The sequence below is a fragment of the Melozone crissalis genome, unplaced genomic scaffold (genome assembly GCF_028551555.1).
Source record: "Melozone crissalis strain CALT ecotype California unplaced genomic scaffold, PUWL_Pcris_2 ptg000012l_1, whole genome shotgun sequence".
Classification (NCBI taxonomy): domain Eukaryota; kingdom Metazoa; phylum Chordata; class Aves; order Passeriformes; family Passerellidae; genus Melozone; species Melozone crissalis.
The window spans coordinates 10,816,498-10,833,867 of record NW_026535790.1 but is presented as its reverse complement, the minus strand read 5'-3'; the positions used below and the strand labels follow the sequence as shown (position 1 = coordinate 10,833,867).

The window sequence follows — 17,370 nt, the reverse complement described above, 5'->3', positions numbered from 1 at the left end:
CAGGGCTGGTCAGCCACAGAGTGCATTGATCATTGTTCCCAAAGGGGCTTACAGGGAATATCACAAATGGACATCTGAAAACTGGAGCCGGAGACCTGATCAGAAAACGGATAATTTGTTCTTTGTTTTGCCTTAAACTCATTCCTAATGGCTGAGCCATCTTTTTGTTTACTCTGACAGAGGCAGACAGATCTGTCAGGCAGCTGGAAATGCTGACATCTTTTTGGGAGATTATCTGACACTTCAGTTCCACCATCTCACTTCTGCAAACAGATGCTGGCAGGGTTTCCCCCCTCTCTGACATAAATATTTGGATCCCTGGTATCTCACACAAGCACCAAGGCACTGTGATACAACGAGCTATAAAGAGGAATTAGAGACACTCAGACTGAATAACAGGAGAGCATTAGGATATGATTGTCTATGGATTGTGACTGTTCCTGTGCAAATATACAGAGCAGAAATAGCCAATATAATAAAGTAAACCAAGCAAATAACCAACATATGGCTGTGGTGACAGCTCCAGTGCACACACCTGGCAGGTGTTACATGACCAGCAGTGAGTTCCAGTGGTGGCACAGGAACTGGGAGGGAACTGGAACCCCTCAGTGTGGGAGAAGGTGGGTCAGAAGGATCAGAAGCTGGTCATGGTGCAACCTTGGGATCCAGCTGTATGCACACAGAATGCGTCCCAGGCTTTGCTTTGCTTGCTCTCTATCTGTGGATTTTTGGACAGGTGCCTCTATACAAAGCAGCCAGAATTTAGTTCATAATCAATATCTGACATTTAAAATTTCATCCTTCCTTCCTCTTGAGCGTTGGGAATATGTATTTTATTTATGAACATAGTTTTTCTACAATGCTCACAAAATTGTCAGTGCAAGTAACTGCATCTGTCTATCATACAGGGAGACAATTCAGGAACTTTAAATAACTGACAAGCTGTGTCCCATCAAAACAACAGTGCTAGAATAAATGAGACTAAATATTATATAGGAAATCTTTTTTATTAAGAAGATGTTTAGTATATGAGAAAAATTTAGGAAACAGAAGTTTTTTTTCAGAAATATGTAATTTTTATTGCTCCTAGTGTTTCTGAATGTGCTGTTATTCCTTGCAGCAGCAGGAGACTAGGAAAATTTAATTTTCTTAGCCATTGAATCCCATGTGGAAAATTGGCAGCTTGCTTAAGAGTTACCAAGGGCCTTTATTTTCCCCTACTTGCTGAAACAGCTGTTAAGTCTTGAATGGGTAGAAAAGCATTAACACTGCATTCTGTAGAAAGTATCTGCTCACCTCACCCTTCACTGCAAATCTGACTTAGTTTCTTACTTTGGAAATTGCCTATATTTTTTACTTTAAAGAATGAACATCCAGTTTCAACTATTTCTTGTGCTGCAGCCTGCTCACACAGAGTTTAAGCTTCATATTTTAAACGTGATTTTTACAGGAGTTCACATCTTTGATTTTAAGCTTTTCTGTAGGAAAAATTGCTGCAAGTCACCAGGAACACATTATTCTACAACCTGCTTGAAAGTAGTTTTGGCTGGTTTGTTGTCACAATATGTTGAAAAGCCATTAGCTTCTTTCATATGCTTTTTGATGTTTGTGGTCTTCTAATCCAAACCACTAGAAATGCAGCCAGGTTGTTTGGCTGCTGTGTATGCAGAAAACCATTTCATATATCACTAAAATGCAGCCTCCTTTGGAGCACAGCGTGTCCAGTACTACAAAGCTAACTTGGCCACATGATTTTTTGGACAAGGTACTCATTTACCTTTTTATTTACTCATTTTACATTCCATGCAGCTCCAGTTGTGTCCTGGGCTGCTTCAAAAGCAGCGTGGCAGAAAGTCAGGGGAGGGGATGCTGCTGCTCTGCTCTGCTCTCTGTGTCCAGCTCTGGGTCCCCTCCCTGAGATGATCACAGGGATGGAGCCCCTGCCCTGGGAGGAAAGGCAGAGAGGACTGGGATTGCTCAGCCTGCAGAGGAGAAGGCTGCAGGGTAACCCAACTGTGCCCTTCCAGCACCTGAAGGGAGCCTGCAGGAAAGATGGAGAGAATATTTGCCAGAGCCTGGAGTGGCAGGACAGGGGAATGGCTTCAAAAGAAAAGGAGCAGCTTTAGATTAGATATCAGGAAGAAATTCTCCCCTGTGAGGGTGGTGAGGCCCTGGCACAGGTTGCCCAGAGAAATTGAGGCTGCCCCATCCCTGGAGGTGTTCAAGGCCAGGTTGGATGGGGTTTGGAGCAACCTGAACTACTGGAAGGTGTCCCTGCCCATGGCAGAAGGTGGAACAAGATGAGCTTTAAGGTCACTTCCAACCCAAACCATTCTATGATTTATCATAACCATGATCATTCATATCATGCCTTAGACAAACCAGTTATCACTTTATAAAGCTTTGGTGCATCCCAGATACTGGTTCCAAGTGGAATCTTGTGAATCCTACCATAAAAGCTTCTCGAGGCACCTAGGACTCACATATGGATTTAAAATTGTTGAACTTCATGAATTAGTCATTAATTTCTGGTTAGCCTGCCTTGCTCTGTGCCATCCCTTTGGGACATTGTAAGGACATTGGTCCTGCCCAAGGACACAGCCTGTGACTGGATTGGCACCTTCAGGATTTGCAGACTGAAGAGAAACCACTGAAACCTTTTGAAAGGGAGACTGATAGCTCCAGTGATGATCAGAAGAGCAATTCCTGCTTTAAACCAGGAATATCATCCTAGTTAGTGTGGATAAATCGAGTTAGTCTCCCCCTTCTATCAAGAAAACACATTCACCTTTTCTCTCCATTTCTTACTATAACCTTTTTGTTATGGCTTTCTGTCCACCTTCCTCCCTCCAGTGTTGCACAGTTTATTTGGGGTGCAGGTTATTTGAGGTGCAGGCTGTGAGCGTGGAAATGCTACAGTGCCTCTTGGAAAGCAAGGCTGCAGCAGGAGCTCAGCCAAATTATTATAATAACAGAAAATGTGCACAGGGAAGAATCACAGGAAACCAGAGCTTTTTAAGTTCACTGCTCACAAAGCTGTTTATGGTTCATTTTTTGCTAAAAAATCTAATGAGAAAAGTGTATACCCTGAGATTCCAGGACAGCTACAGTTTTTCTGCCATCCTAAATCTTCACAGGCACCAGTAAGATGTTTACTTGCAGTAATTTGGGTTCTTTTCTGTTTAAATATCAAGCAGCCTTCAAAAAGATTTAGTTCTAATATCTAAAGGTTGTGGGGTTTTTTTTCCCAGAGATAGAATTATTGTGATGTTTATACCGGATTCCCTAATGTGAAGATAGAATCAGAAGTTAATGTCTGCTTATAAAAGCAAAGTAACGACTTCTGTGAGATTGATTTACTGCACTTGAAACTAGTAATTAAAAATAAAAAAATAAAAAAAGAAGCAGCCCTGCAGTTTCTGTATTTTCAGATATTTCCAGGTCTTACTTTCCCACTATGGTTTTCACACAACAAACTCGGGCTTTCCCAGACCAGACAGATGTGGAATGTATCTGCTGGATTCCAAGGTCATGGAATTATCCCATATGAGATTCCTGGCACAGAGGTGAAAAACTTTAAGCACCATGAAACAATTGTTGCCATAAAGAATTATATTTTGGCAAGCGTAAATCATAACAGATGTACGGTTTCTAACAAATAAATTTGCAGTTGTGTCGTGCCCTGCCACACTGTGTACCCAGCAGTGGGGAGGATTTATTCATCTGACTTCAGATAACGCAAATATTTTTAGCCAGCATTTTAAAGTGGTGGATGCAAAGGCATGTGAGCTTTATGGAGTTTAAAGCCCCTTTAAATGAAATGCCAGTTGAACAGGGGCTGGTTTTATTCCCAAATTGTGCTTTGCCACAGACTCCAGTTCAAACAGTAGTTCAAACCAGTGTAGTAGTGCTCTGAAACTGGAAAGAAAAGAGGTTTTTGCTGTTGTCTAGGTTACTGGGAAAGGTAGCGACAATAGCATTAAAAATAGCGGTTCTGATCATGTACCACTCTCTCAAGTTCAGCTTCCAGCTTGGCTGGGTGGCACGGTACCTCGAAGTCTGTGAGGCAGCTGCCAAAAACACTATTCCATAAATCACCAAAGGGACCTGCAGCCTGCTGGGGTTTCCAGCTGCCAGCCCTGCCCTGTCCCATCCCTGGCATGGCTTGTCACGAGCCAGCGCCGTGTCCGGCGCACCCAGCCCGTCACGGGACTCACCCCCCGTGCCCAGGGACCCTCTGAGTCTCAGCTGCACTCTCAGAGCTTGCTGAGCTGCTGCCATATGGCCCTGATACTCACAAAGTTTGACATGGTTCAAGAAAAATGTGTGCACAGGCACACAAACGTGCGCAGGTGGAGGAGGAGAGAACAGCAAAAGGTTTCTGACAGGGCCAGGGTGAGCCTGAGGAGCACAGCTTGTGGCTGCCCTTTAAGTGTACAGCCTGTCATCTGCTGCCAGGACAGGTTGGTTTAAAAAGAAAGCGTGGAAATAAATCTGCATGAGAAGTAAAACATTTGCAATTAATAGCTGGTTGAGCTGCCCAGCAATCGCATGCAGCAGTCTAAAAATAAAAGACCTAAAAATAGAAGATAATTCACAGGAGACAATTCAAGGAGAAATGGACCCATGGTATCAAGGAGTTTGGCACTGGATTTTTGTTTTTAGCTTTAAAACCCAGTATATTTAATTGCAGATTTGTGCTAAGTTACAGAGGGTACTTCTCGCCAACTCCTTTGTGAAAAGCACTTATAAAAATCTGGGATTTATATTCTTCCTTATTATCCTGCTGGTTAGAGAGGAGGCATGGTCAGGGCATCTGATTTTCAGTCCCACATGTCCAGTCTGTGGGCAGAACATTGCCCTCCCTGTTCCCCCATCAGTGGGAACAATCCTAATGACATTTCTTAAAGGTGAGGAAAAGTTTAATGGGAAAAGGCATAAATATCTGCCGCTACTGAAACCAGGCAATGGGAATAGCAGAATCAACAAATAAAAGAAAAAAATAAAAACCATTCATAGTGCAGAAGGCTGCCTTATTGAAATAAATGATTGAGATTAATTGGTAATGATCATTTTTCCAGCACTATCCTTGGCTGATCCCATTGGAAACAGCCCAGTAGCCCTCGGTGGGGGCTGTTCCTTCCGTGCTGCTGTTGACATTTCAAGTCAGGGCCACAAACTGGCTCCGGTCTGGGCAGGATCCGCTGTGAGTTCTTGATGAGAGTGTACTTGAGATAGTGTCCTGTAGGTGAAATCAGTGTTTCCAGCCCTGCTGACACTCCTGGCACGCTCTGGAGCGTCTCTGCACAGATGCAGTTCAAAGCCTGTAGGTGGAACAGTGTTTGTAAACTCTTCCTGCCATGGTAACCTCGGAAGGGCACCTGGTCCTACACAGAATTGGGCCTTTCTGTAGGAAAACTCGACTCGAGTCTTAAATTACACAACGAGCATCTGAAGATTTATGATTTAAAAGCTCCTTAAGAAGGAAAAGAAAAAAAAAAAAGAAAAAAGAAAAATAATAGCCCAATTGTTTCCTGCCCTAAATCGTTGCTCTTTGACATTCTAACCTAAGAGAGACCCCTTTGGCACCTACCCCTGCGACAGGCAGGGGAACTACAAAGTAAACTCCTTCCATAGGGATAATGAAGTCACTGCCTTAGGCACACTCTGCTATCACACCTGATAATCTCTTTAAAACACAGTGCGATTAATTATTAATTAGGAAGATGAATGTTGTCTAGAAAAGGAGTTTCAAAGGCTACAAATCTGAACTGCTTAGTGTTACCAGGATTTTGTTGATACTGAAAATGTTTGTCAAAGGCAGTCTGCAGCGACTCCTAATGTACCCAATAAACAAAATATCCTGAATAAACAGAGCCAGCAGGCACCAGGGCTCTGTACTCTGCTTATTTTTAACTGCACAGACATTGTTTCCCACAGAGCTCTTACAGGAAGGGGACGCTCGATTTTCTTGACAGCACCCAGTTGTGCTGGGGCAGCAGCATTTCCACTGGCCCTGCTACAGAGTTCCTCTGTGCTCAGGATCCATTTTTAATGGCCAGCTGACATCAAAGATGGAAATTTGGGTGTGTGATTGGGTCCCATCCTGACAGGGATGGAGATGAAGTATTTTGCTGAGTCAAAGAGACTTAAATGTCAGCTAAGTCTAGCTTTTGTTAAACTCAGTTTAACTTCCATGGGCAGTGGGTCAGGCTGCATATCCATGGGATAATGTTTCATAGGAAGCGAATGGCTGCTCCCTTTCTTCTTCCCACCAGCCATGGAGGACCTGTCAGTGACTGCAGCTTTTGGCCTTTCATTCCAACTCTTTCTCCAGCCCCACCAGTAACCACTGCAGTGCAGTCACCTCTGCTGAATTCTGCAGAACCTCAGAAGTGATGTACGAGGGAGCATTTTCCTAACAACTTTGTGAAATTTCACATTAGCCACTATTTCTAGTCTATTTTAAAGCTTTGCAGATTTCGTTCCTCATTTGTGGCAGAAACCAGGACAACTGTATGTAAATGCCTTGAGTTGCTATGAACCCAGAGAGTGGAGAATAATATATAATAGTTTAAAAATGTACAGTTAAAAAATACTGTCAAACCCAGTCATGACTCAATCTTGAGTCCACAACCAGAATTAAGTCCTCTTGCTTCATCCTTCTGCAATACCATTAATGTCACATAGCTTTTATATTAGGAAAATGATTACTTTTGGAAAAGAGGTCTGATGGAAAGGAAAACAGTGTAAAAGCAATGTGCACAGCCAATAGTTTGTGATGGAAAAAGAGTTTTCACCTGTATTTGGTCCCTCCATATAGTATGACATAAATAATTTTATAATCAAATAATTGTAAAAGTTTTAGTAACTGCAGTCTATATCATATGTAACCTTTTAACCAACTCATTTCTCTTTACCTGCATGAACATCTCATGAAGGTCACAGGGTTTTTATCCTCACCACACCTTCTGATGAGATGTGTGAAGCAACCTCCAAGTTACATGATGTGATCTGAAGCAGAGGGCACAAAAATTGGGATAGTTCTTCATTCCTGAAAAATCAATTGATGGGAATTAGGCACCTTGAAGGACCTTAATGATTTTGTTTATGGGAGGTTTAAGGCACAGAAACAATGGGAGCCTGTGGACAGCACCCCATCATTAATGGACCATCCTTATTCCTTTAGGTTAAACCTTACCACCCAAAAATGATGGGTGTTATTTTATATCGCAGGTTCTGTGGAAGTCCCTTGCACTTTGTATTGGCAGAAATGTGTTTTCTCTCCTTGTTTTTGTAGAAAGGTCTCTTTCATAAATCAAAGTCTGGCAAATAATAAGAATCCAAGATTATTTACTGGCTAAAGGAATATTTGCAGTGTCTTTGGCTACATAGTTCAAAGGATTTGTCTTCTTTTGGAAAGTAGCCCTAGAACTGCTGATCCTTAGCTCTAACATGAAAGCTGTCCCAGGAATGATGCTATCAGCAGTCCCTGAGGGCTGAAATGGCAGCTGAGGAGTGATGTGCTGGTGGTCTTCCAGGACACTGGGAGTGAGGACATTGCTTATGTCAGCACCCCCGTGTACACACAGGACCTGCTGTGTTACTCTGTCTTTGGGATATTGATAAATCTACATCTTGAAGCACAATTCCCAGGAGGATGCAGTGCAGCCATACTGCTCCCAAAGGCTTAAAAGCAGTTTTCCCAGCCTCTTTTTGCACATGCTATACCCAGCATAAAATAAAATGTATGAATGTTTCCCCGGTTCACTTTTGACATGACAACTTGTGTAGGAGTCTCCAGTCTCATTCAGCTGTAATTTAAAACATCTGATTTGTAAACCCATAAAACTGAAGTTTATGCTGGAATGACAGACACACCCTGGCCCTGTACCACTATGGGATATGTAGAAATCAGGGAAATCAGGGAAATTATTTGGTGGGCAGAGAAGGAAACCCCAAAGTTAGTAATTGGCAGTTTCATTCTTAATATATGCATGCCCCATTTGAATTTGCATAAAAATCAGAGTGCAAGATTTTCTCTGTATTCAAAGCAGCCTGTGACTTCTCCCTGAGCTAATACCAACTTTAGGGTATGGTTGGTGCTCTTCATCCTGTCCAGAAGTGTTTTCTTACAGTCTGCAAAAGCATTGGAGGTTCACAGGGGATGAAAAGCCTCTCCATTGGAGTAAGGAGAGCAGCACAGGATGTTTACCCCTCAAGGTTTTCAGGATCCCTGTAAGCTCCTTTGGCGCTGGAGCCTGAGCTCACAAGCCCTGATTCAAAGCACTTAGTCAAGGTGAACAAGAACTTTATGGCCCCAGGCATGTTAAATCTGAACTGACATTAAAGGCATCTGCTGTGTCAGGAGCTGGGAGCTTCTCTGTCTTCAAGCAAAAACACTGCAGTGTAAACAAGGCCTGAAATATGGTGGTGCTCAACCTAGAGGAAGAGAAATGGAGAACTTCCCAGTCCCTGCTGGAGTTCATCCCTTTTTCTGGATCATGTTAAATATGTTCCTTAGTCCCTGCTCTGCAAAGATATCATTGAGTTGACTGCAGATTTGCTGCAAGAATATAGCCCTTGGGGCTCCTTCATTAGCTGTGCAGTGTGGATTTTCTGGAGCATGCAAGACACTTCTCAGTGTGCTCCAGGATGAGGCAATTTTGAGTTTGTGAGGTTTTTTCTTCTGAATTTCAGAATTTGGTCCTTTGAACACACAAGATTCACTAACTGAAAGGACTCAAAAAGAGCTTTCCATGGGGGATTTTACAGATCTCTGTGATAAACTCTCTTCTCTCCTTCCTCCAGTTTACTCCAAGTTTTATTTCTTGCTCAGAAGCTGCTGCCCTTGCTGGCCACAGCTGCTTTCCCAGCCCTGGTCACAGCATTAGTTATGAGACTTTAATGACAATGTCTGCCTCAGCCTTTTGCTTGGTCTGGTTACTTCAGCATCTACAGAATGTTTTCACAAAGAAGCAGATGGTGGTAGGAGTAATTGGGCCGTAAAACAGCATTAACAGCTAAAAACGATTTTCACCAGAAAGGATTCTGCGGGCAGGGTGAGGGAGGTTCAGCTCTGTTTTCGTGTTTTCTCTCCCATACATTCACCCCTGCCCTGGCTGTAGGTGGTAGCTCTCTGCTTGCAGGAGATGAGCCCTGTCAGGTCAGTCACAAATATGAGCAGTTGATGAATAACCCATTATAAAGTCACTTTTATGTTGACTCAGTGGACGTTTCCTGGCTTCAGAGAGAGGCAAGATAATGGCTAGCTTTGTAGAAAGAAAGAATCTCTAAAATGCAACATTTTTTTCCCTTTGTGACTTTTATTGCTTTGTACACTGACATGTCTGAGGGAGGAAAACAGGGCCTTGTTGCCAATAATCCACAGCGCTTGGCACAGACGGTCTTTAAAATTTGGCACTGGGATGAATATTAATTCAGTTGTTTTCCCACAGAAGCTACTGATTAGTCAAGGCCAAGTATCCCTGAGATGATTAATTAAAACCAACATCTGAGCCCACCTTTACTGAGTAGCTCTGCTTGTTGTCACCCCTTCAACAGGTGACTGAATGTGTAATGGAAGGCGCGACCAAAATCCCAGAACAGAATAAAGATAAAAATGCAGAGGAGCCCCAAGGGCTGTGATGCAATGGCTTCCCAGCTTTCTGGGCATGGAGCCAGGACAACTAGCCAAGGGGGATCACACCCCAGGCAAGGGGCTCCTCCCATGGCTCAGAACTGGTATCCTTATTCCTCTGTCACCATCCCCTCGCTCCCAGGCCTCCCAGTCCCATTGGCAACTGGTGGTTTGAAGAAGTGTGGCACTACTGTGGCAGAGGTGCTGGGTGTCCCTCTGTCTGATGATGGGGGATGATGATGATGATGAAGTCATGAGTCTCCCAGCATGTGGATATGCCTCCACTGGACACCTATGTGGTCTTGCCTGATGGTAGCTTGGCTGCTGTGGCTCAAAGGCAAGAATCTAAAGTCAATATATACTATAAAACTTAAAGTTTTGCTCCTGTAAAGTATTTCAACAGGAAAGGCTTAACAAAACAAGAAATCCCATTTTTTACTTTGTGCACAACTTATTTTATTTCACCTGAGTATTGCAGAGGTCTCCATGCACAAAGCAAATTGCAGCTTGTACAATTTCTTTTGGCTTGTCACTGTATTTACTGGTCTCTTTCTGTCTGAATCTTGACTTCTTCCATTTAATAACAGCATTTCTTCTACCTCAAGATTAATACAAAGGTACAGCACAGGTTTAATGCAGGCTGTATCAAAGAAACACTGAAGGGAAAGATTGTCTGAGGTACTGCAGTAGGAGGATGAACAAAACGACTGAAAAGGTCTTCCCGTGTCAGACATCTACGATTTTAAATACTGAACGATCAAGACAAAGGCATTTCCTGGTGATTAATGATGGGCTGGGTGTAGTCATGTCTGGGCCTTAACCCTGGCCTCCTGTATATCCCTAGGAAATGCCCTGTGGCTTAGTTCTTTCTGCTGTTTTAAGCTACACTTGGCTTATGATTGATTGTCGTCTTTAAAAGTACCTAAATGTTTGTGGCTGTTTTGGTGACTGCTCTAGACAGCTTTGTTCCTCTCTCCCGGGTCTGGGTGTTATTCCTAAACCCATAGTCCCAAACTAATATAAACATGTCTGAATAGCAGAGAGCTGGGAAAACTCCAGGCACATGTAGGGCAGTTTGGTGCAGGTGTGATATTAAGCACACAGCAGCCTGCAGGTTGTTTGATATCAGTGGTGGCTGCAGAGATGATGTCCAGGACCTCTGCCAGCTGGGCAGTGACAGGTGCTTTCCATCTCTGCTGAAATTTGGTGTGCTGTTGAGAATGATGGCCAATAAGGTGAATGTTGTATTGACAATGTAGTGATGATCACTGACAGTGCAAAGGTGATTTTGGCAGCACTGCTCTCTTAAGGAGACCAACCGAGTACCAGGGTGCAGTGCTTGTAACTTTTACATTGCCTTTAGAGCTCCTTTGACCTTGCATTAATAATCCTAACACCATTCCCAATGTGCTGGCTTCCTAAAAATCTCATGAAATCAGTGCAACTCCAAATGTAATGAGTCACAACCAAATTAAAAAAGCTGGATGTGTAAAAGGTTGCACATTTGTTCTCAAAAGCTCTCTGCAGCTCATTACCTTGGGCATTGCCTTGTGCTGTATTTATAGTGAGTTCTAATGGAAGCAGAAAAGAACTGACTTGCTTGAGATAAGCAAAGCAAACAGCCACCACTTCTCCAGTCAGTGAAAACCTGGGGCTGCTCTGGCAGCCTGTTCCCACCATCAAAACTGGCTCATCAGGAGGGATAGCCAAGAAGGGAGAGTTGTCCAAACTGGACCAAATTTGCTTGAGGTTTCACATCAGACAACTGAACTGATTTGTATGATCCTTTTATGAAGTGGAGGGTGAAGCATTGGCTGATAGGTCTCCCAGATTCACCAGGGAATCACTGTTTCATAGAATCATAGAATGGTTTGGCTTGGAAGGGACTTTTAATATCAATTAGTTCCAGCTCCCAGGAATTTCCAGGAAATTTTGAGCTTTTGGCTCTCCTTAAATTAAGTTAGTGATTTGGAGATGCTCTAGGAAGCAGGTATGATTAAATAAGATGCAACTTAATATGGTTGTAGCTGTTATAATATGAGAACATGGCCCAGACAGTGTTTGTAGACAGGTGAATGGTGGATTTTATTAGATTTACCTGGGGAAATAGGCAACCTGAAGACAGACATGTGCCCGAGAGCTCTCATCCCTTTTTCTAGCTCTGCTTGTTGATCTAATAAAATATATTGCTTCCACAAACCCCATCTTGCCTGCAATTAAATGAAATCCTTCCAGAATCATGCTGTGTGACAGATCTTTTCATTCATTTCAGACCCACTGCAGCTCCATCCAGTCCCTCTGCTCCACCATGGGAGCAGCAGTGTGTTGTGCCCCTTCCTTCTCCTTTTGTAGTAACTCTGCAATGATTTAATAGCAACACATTAATGAGGATTTGTGTGGCTGTGGAGTGAGGGGAAACTTATCTTTTGAACGTGTGAATTATGGAGTGTGTGGGTTAACAAAGTGAGAAAGAGCAAAGGTGTGTTCAGAGCTGCCATTGATGGAGGTAATGGCAATTGCAGATGATCAGCCTGACCTTTCCATCTCTCACTCCATACACTGCACTGCCCTTTGTGCTGGGTGGTGAAGAGGAAAATAAAATAGGCTAGAAAAACTTTCTAAGCTCAAAACTAGGATAAAAATGTCACATTTTGAGGCCATGGGGAAAAACGTTGCATGTGCTTTTTTAGAAAAAGCAGAAGTAAAAAAATTATGAAATAAAACTGGAGATATTAAGTAGTAACTTTCTGATTATGAAAATTGAAGTTATTTTCTTATAATTTTAATAATGTCTTCTTATAATTATCCTTTATCCCAGATGGAGCCTCACTATATTTTTTATTGATGGCTATATCTTTAAAATGAGTGGTTAGACGAACAAAACCAAACAATCAGTATGACTGACTTTTAAACCAAAAAAGTTTCTAAATCAGTGGAGTTTCTCATCCCACCCCCTGCCCCTGGTGAAGCCCATCCTGCACTGCCTGTCCAGGGGGAACACAAGCTGCCACATCTTGCCTAGCGCTGCCTGGGAGTGATCCCATCTGATCCACTGAGCTGGAATAGAGGAAAAAAAATACAGGATTTCAGTTTTTAGCACCATGAATCATACTTGCCTTTTGTAGCCAGGCTCTTTAGGCCAACTGCTGGCTATAGGATTCATGGTTAAATATAAAACCAGGGCTCCTGAAGCCATTAGTGCTTGTAAGTACCTGCAGGATAAGCCTGGGAATCCCAGTGTTGATCCAGATGGGCCACACTAGAGTGTCTCCCTCATCTATCTGTAGAATCTGAGAGTTTAAAAGTGAAACATCTATCAAAATCTCATTACTTTGGAGAGGATGGGAGCTCATGGATTATAAACCGTAATTTATTTTTTATATCTTAAATCATGGTGCCATATCTAAGGCATAAATTTTTGCAAAACAAACTGCTGAAGCATTTGGAAGGAGTTGAATAAACACTCCCAGCAGTGCTGCAGAGCAGTGCCAGAGGGAGCAGGCAGGTGCGTGGGGTGAGGATGGCAGAGAGGTGCTGATGGCACAGTGCTTTGGGAACTCCTACTCTTGTTGTTTTTGCAATTGGAGGCTTGTATTTACTCAGAGGAGAGGAGAGAAGGTTAATGCTATCAGTTTCTGGGAATACAGGCACTCCCCAGTGACTGAAAGAGAATATTCCTGGATCCCCCAAAGACCATAATTTCAGTCCCAAGTGTCTGCTAGCAGAAAGACATGCCTGTCTGCCTTCAGTTTAATATCATCACAGAGGGCTGATTTATTTTATGGTGTTAACCCTCCTGACAGCCTTCGAGCTTGTGCTCTGTAGGGTTTGCTTGGTGGTGTAGGCTGAATGGGTATCAGTGTACAAGGCAGCATTTTAAGTTGAGCAGCACTAAGCAGCCTGATCCTGCAAATCTAGGATCATGCAGCTTGTTTCAGAGATTCATCTTGCCAAGTTTTGTGTGTCATTTAAGGAGAAGTCTTTCCCATAGAGACAAAATGCATTCGGGAGTGACAGTGATGAGCTCCTGAACCCTTGTTAGATAATGCCCTTACCTCCTGGGACAGGGCCCAAAGGATTTATTCAGTCCTATCATCTGTGGGAGGTGGGGGATGTTGTGCTTTAGGCACAAGAAGGACAAAAAACCAAAAACTCTATCACAAATATGTGACAAGTAAAATGAAGTTAATACAGCCACAAAACTTGGGATGAGGGCAAGGGTAGGGGTCAAAACTGAATTCATGGCAACTTTATCAGATATATGGGTAATGAAGGACTGCTTCTGTAGTATTTTATTCTGTAATATTTTATTCTGCATTATTTTATTTTGTAATATTTTATTTTGTTCTTTATTTTATTCTGTAATATTTTATTTTGTTCTTTATTATTTTATTTCTGTGTTATTTTTGCCCCATTTCCACTGTTTGCCTACAACTGGACTCCTCCTCTACTACAGTCAGAATAGTGCTGATTCCAGAGATAAGAGACACAAAGTGAAGGTGATACAGACAGGCAATTATAAAAACATCTTCTTTGTTTCCTGGGGTGGACAGCCTTCCCCTGAAGGTCACTCTGACAATGTTCCAGGATGTACTTGTGGAGCTGGTGGCTGCTGCAGCAGGGGCCAAGCAGTGTAATCAGAGCTGACATCTGGGTGCTCTCTGTCAGGGCTTCAGGAAGCTTGTTTTGCTCTGAGATAGACCTGCTCTCACTGGGCAAGGGAAAAAGCCTGTGTGACTGTTAAAACAAGAGTGGAAAAAAGATGGATCTGGAATATGCATTGCTTTATCCTGCCAAGCCAAGTGTTTATTGTGGAGGCCAGACACATCTGTCCTTCTCCAGCAGATATGGTGTTTCTTGGATTAAAAAGGCTGACTGTAGTGGAGCAGTGGAAGAAATTGCTTCAGAAGGCTGACTTATTGGAGTCCTATATCACATGGACCCTGTCAGAAAAATATTAGCCACAATAAAGGCTGACACTCAGGGAGATGAAAGCAATATTGCTTGATACTGTGATTACCTTTATAGCAATGTGCTGAAGGTGAGCAGTGGGGAATTGAGTCCTTTCTTCATTTGACCTGCGTGGTCACTGTGATTACTTCAGGGACTTCTTTTTGTTTTATGTAATAAAACATCTGTAATAAAAGATTTTTTAAAAAATTAGTTTTGGGAAAGGAACTGGAGACATGGATTGCAGGCAGCTATTTGGGTCAAGGGGTTCAGTTTTTGCCAGGCTCCAGATGGAGATGAGAGGAGGACAGGGGCTGGAAGGGACTCTGAAGCTGAATCCATCTACACTGTACAAGCAATGAGAACAGCATCAATTTACTGAGCTGCACCTGATCCGAAGTTTGGCAAGAGAGGGATGGATGCAGGCATTATTCCCTGTGTGGGGTATTTCTGAGAATGCTGCTTGTGAATGTGGGTCTGCTCTGAAAGCTGCAGCAAGTGTGAATAGCAATGCTCATCACACTATCTCTGCATTTTCATGCCCTTGCAGATTTACTGGAAGATCTTGGGAAACTGCAGTGTTGGTGGAACAATTTAGTTATATCAAGGAAAAGGATTTTTTTTTGAAACTTGACAGAAGAAATAAAATTTACCTACTGAAGGTGCACAAGTTTCTTTTGGTGGAATGAGGCTGGAGGATATTTGCAGCCAGTGAATGTTCACTGAACACTCTGCACTGGAGGTTTATTTTTTTCAGTTAAAATCAAAATCTGTTGGCCTTTCCCTGTGCTTTTGGTTTGGACTCAGAAGATATTCTACTAGTTGCTGTAATTTTTTTCTAGAAAAGCAGATACCTTCTCTGTTCCTCTACAAAAGCTTTATGCCACAATAATTTAAGATTTCCTCCAGGTCAGAATATTTCTGCATGTAAAACTCTTTGAAGGTTTAAATAGATTGTAACTGAGTTTTGACATGTATTAGCACGTGTCAGGTACAGCAGTTATTAAGGGTAGAGGAGACAAGGCACATTCCATCTCTCCAGAGACTGACTTGCAGGTGTCCAGATCACTACAGGCCACGAGCAGGCAAAGCCCCTAAAAAAAAATCACCCTTTGTTACAACAAGCATTAAAAATGTCTTTTGCCACCCATTTCAGCAATAGGTCAGGTGAGGAATAAGCTCTAGTTGCTCTTACAAAATTGTGTCCCAGGATTATTACTGGGAAAATTGCCTTTTTATTTCTTCTAATGTAAATATTTTCTGTGCCTCTCTCTCTAAGGTTCTGCATTCACACAGAAGGTATTTCAAAATTATATTAAAGCATACATTTATATTAAAGCATGATGTACTTTATTCCTGGGTTCTGTCCTGTTCCTCTTCTTTTTATGAGTGGAATATGTCTGCATCCAAACAACTCATAACAGGGAAATTGTTTGATGGATTTTTATTTCTTTTTTTAATCCTTTAATTCCTTTCATTCATAAATCAGGAAGGAGTGTGATATGGAAAAGGAAATACTCAGGCCTGGGTACTTTTTAAATCAGAACAGGTTTGAGCAAAGCCAGCTGACTCCCTGCCCTTCTCTTCCCAGGGCACAGCGTCTGTCCTGCAGCGCAGGTCTGACAATGAGGAGTACGTCGAAGTTGGAAGACTCGGTCCATCAGATTATTTTGGTAAGAAAATTGAGCTGAGCATGGTTCAGAAAGACAGGCACGTCTGGGTCAAGTACTTATTGTCTTAATTAGTGTTCCACTCTTACATGCGAGGGGTTATGGGCAGGTCAGCCGCTGCTCTCAGCGATGCTCAGAGATTTCAGGGAAGCTGAATCCATTCCATGGTTTACACCAGTGTAGCTGACAGGAGACAGATCCAGAATCAGCAAAACAGTCTGAAAGCATTTGTTTTCAAAGGCATTTTACACACATGCATTATGCATGTGTAATGCATTTGTACTGTCAGCAGAATTATGTAAAGTGTCTATCAAGAGATACATAAAGGGAGATGTTGTACCAGCAGAGCAACGGGATGGTGGAATATGCACGCTGTGAAAGAGAGGAGGGTGTGTGGCAGTGTGCTGTCTCTGTTTCCAGGTGAGATAGCCTTGCTGCTCAACCGGCCCCGGGCAGCCACGGTGGTGGCACGAGGACCCCTCAAGTGCGTGAAGCTGGACCGGCCCCGCTTCGAGCGAGTGCTCGGCCCCTGCTCCGAGATCCTCAAGAGAAACATTCAGAGATACAACAGCTTCATTTCGCTCACTGTCTAAATGATTCCTCTGGAAAGCTGCCTTCATGTGACCTTGTGCACTTAAAATTTGCTCTGTGCAGCTCCACAGCTTTATGAAGAAAAAAAAAGAAGTGTGCATTTTATGTGTATTTTTTTCTGTTTATGTCACCTAGTGGATGTCAGCTCAAATTTCATGTATCATGGAAATGGAAGGATAACTATTTGGGTAAGACTAGCTTTGGGGAAGATTGGGGCTCTTTTGGGCTCTTGGCTTGCAGACAAGATTTTTACCTATTGTTGGTTCATATTGGTGAAAACTGTGGGTTCAACAATTTAAAATACATATGAATTTCTCTTTTCTTTATTATCTTTAAAGCTGGTCTTACCTTTTGTCAAGGTTCTTTGATCAAGTGATGTGAAAGATGTCCCTGCTCTTGGCAGGGGATTGGAAGGCAGTGGCCTTTCAGGTCCCTTCCAACCCAAACCAGTCTGTGATTCCTTGATACCTCTGCCTGTCACTTCTAAAAGACTTTTCACTGGTTACAGACTGGGGGGTT

At 42.7% G+C, this 17,370-nt stretch overlaps 1 protein-coding gene across 2 annotated transcripts in view; it reads left to right on the top strand.

Annotated features, from left to right (window-relative positions):
• Positions 1–16,944, top strand: part of PRKAR1B (protein kinase cAMP-dependent type I regulatory subunit beta) — a 90,974-nt gene extending 74,030 nt beyond the window's left edge. For both annotated transcript variants that reach the window (XM_054270816.1, XM_054270815.1), the window contains exons 10-11: positions 16,182–16,263; positions 16,681–16,944. In XM_054270816.1, coding sequence (XP_054126791.1) covers positions 16,182–16,263; positions 16,681–16,853 — 255 coding nt within the window. In that variant the 3' untranslated portion in view covers positions 16,854–16,944. The remainder of the gene's footprint in view (positions 1–16,181; positions 16,264–16,680) is intronic.
• Positions 16,945–17,370: the final 426 nt, after the last annotated feature.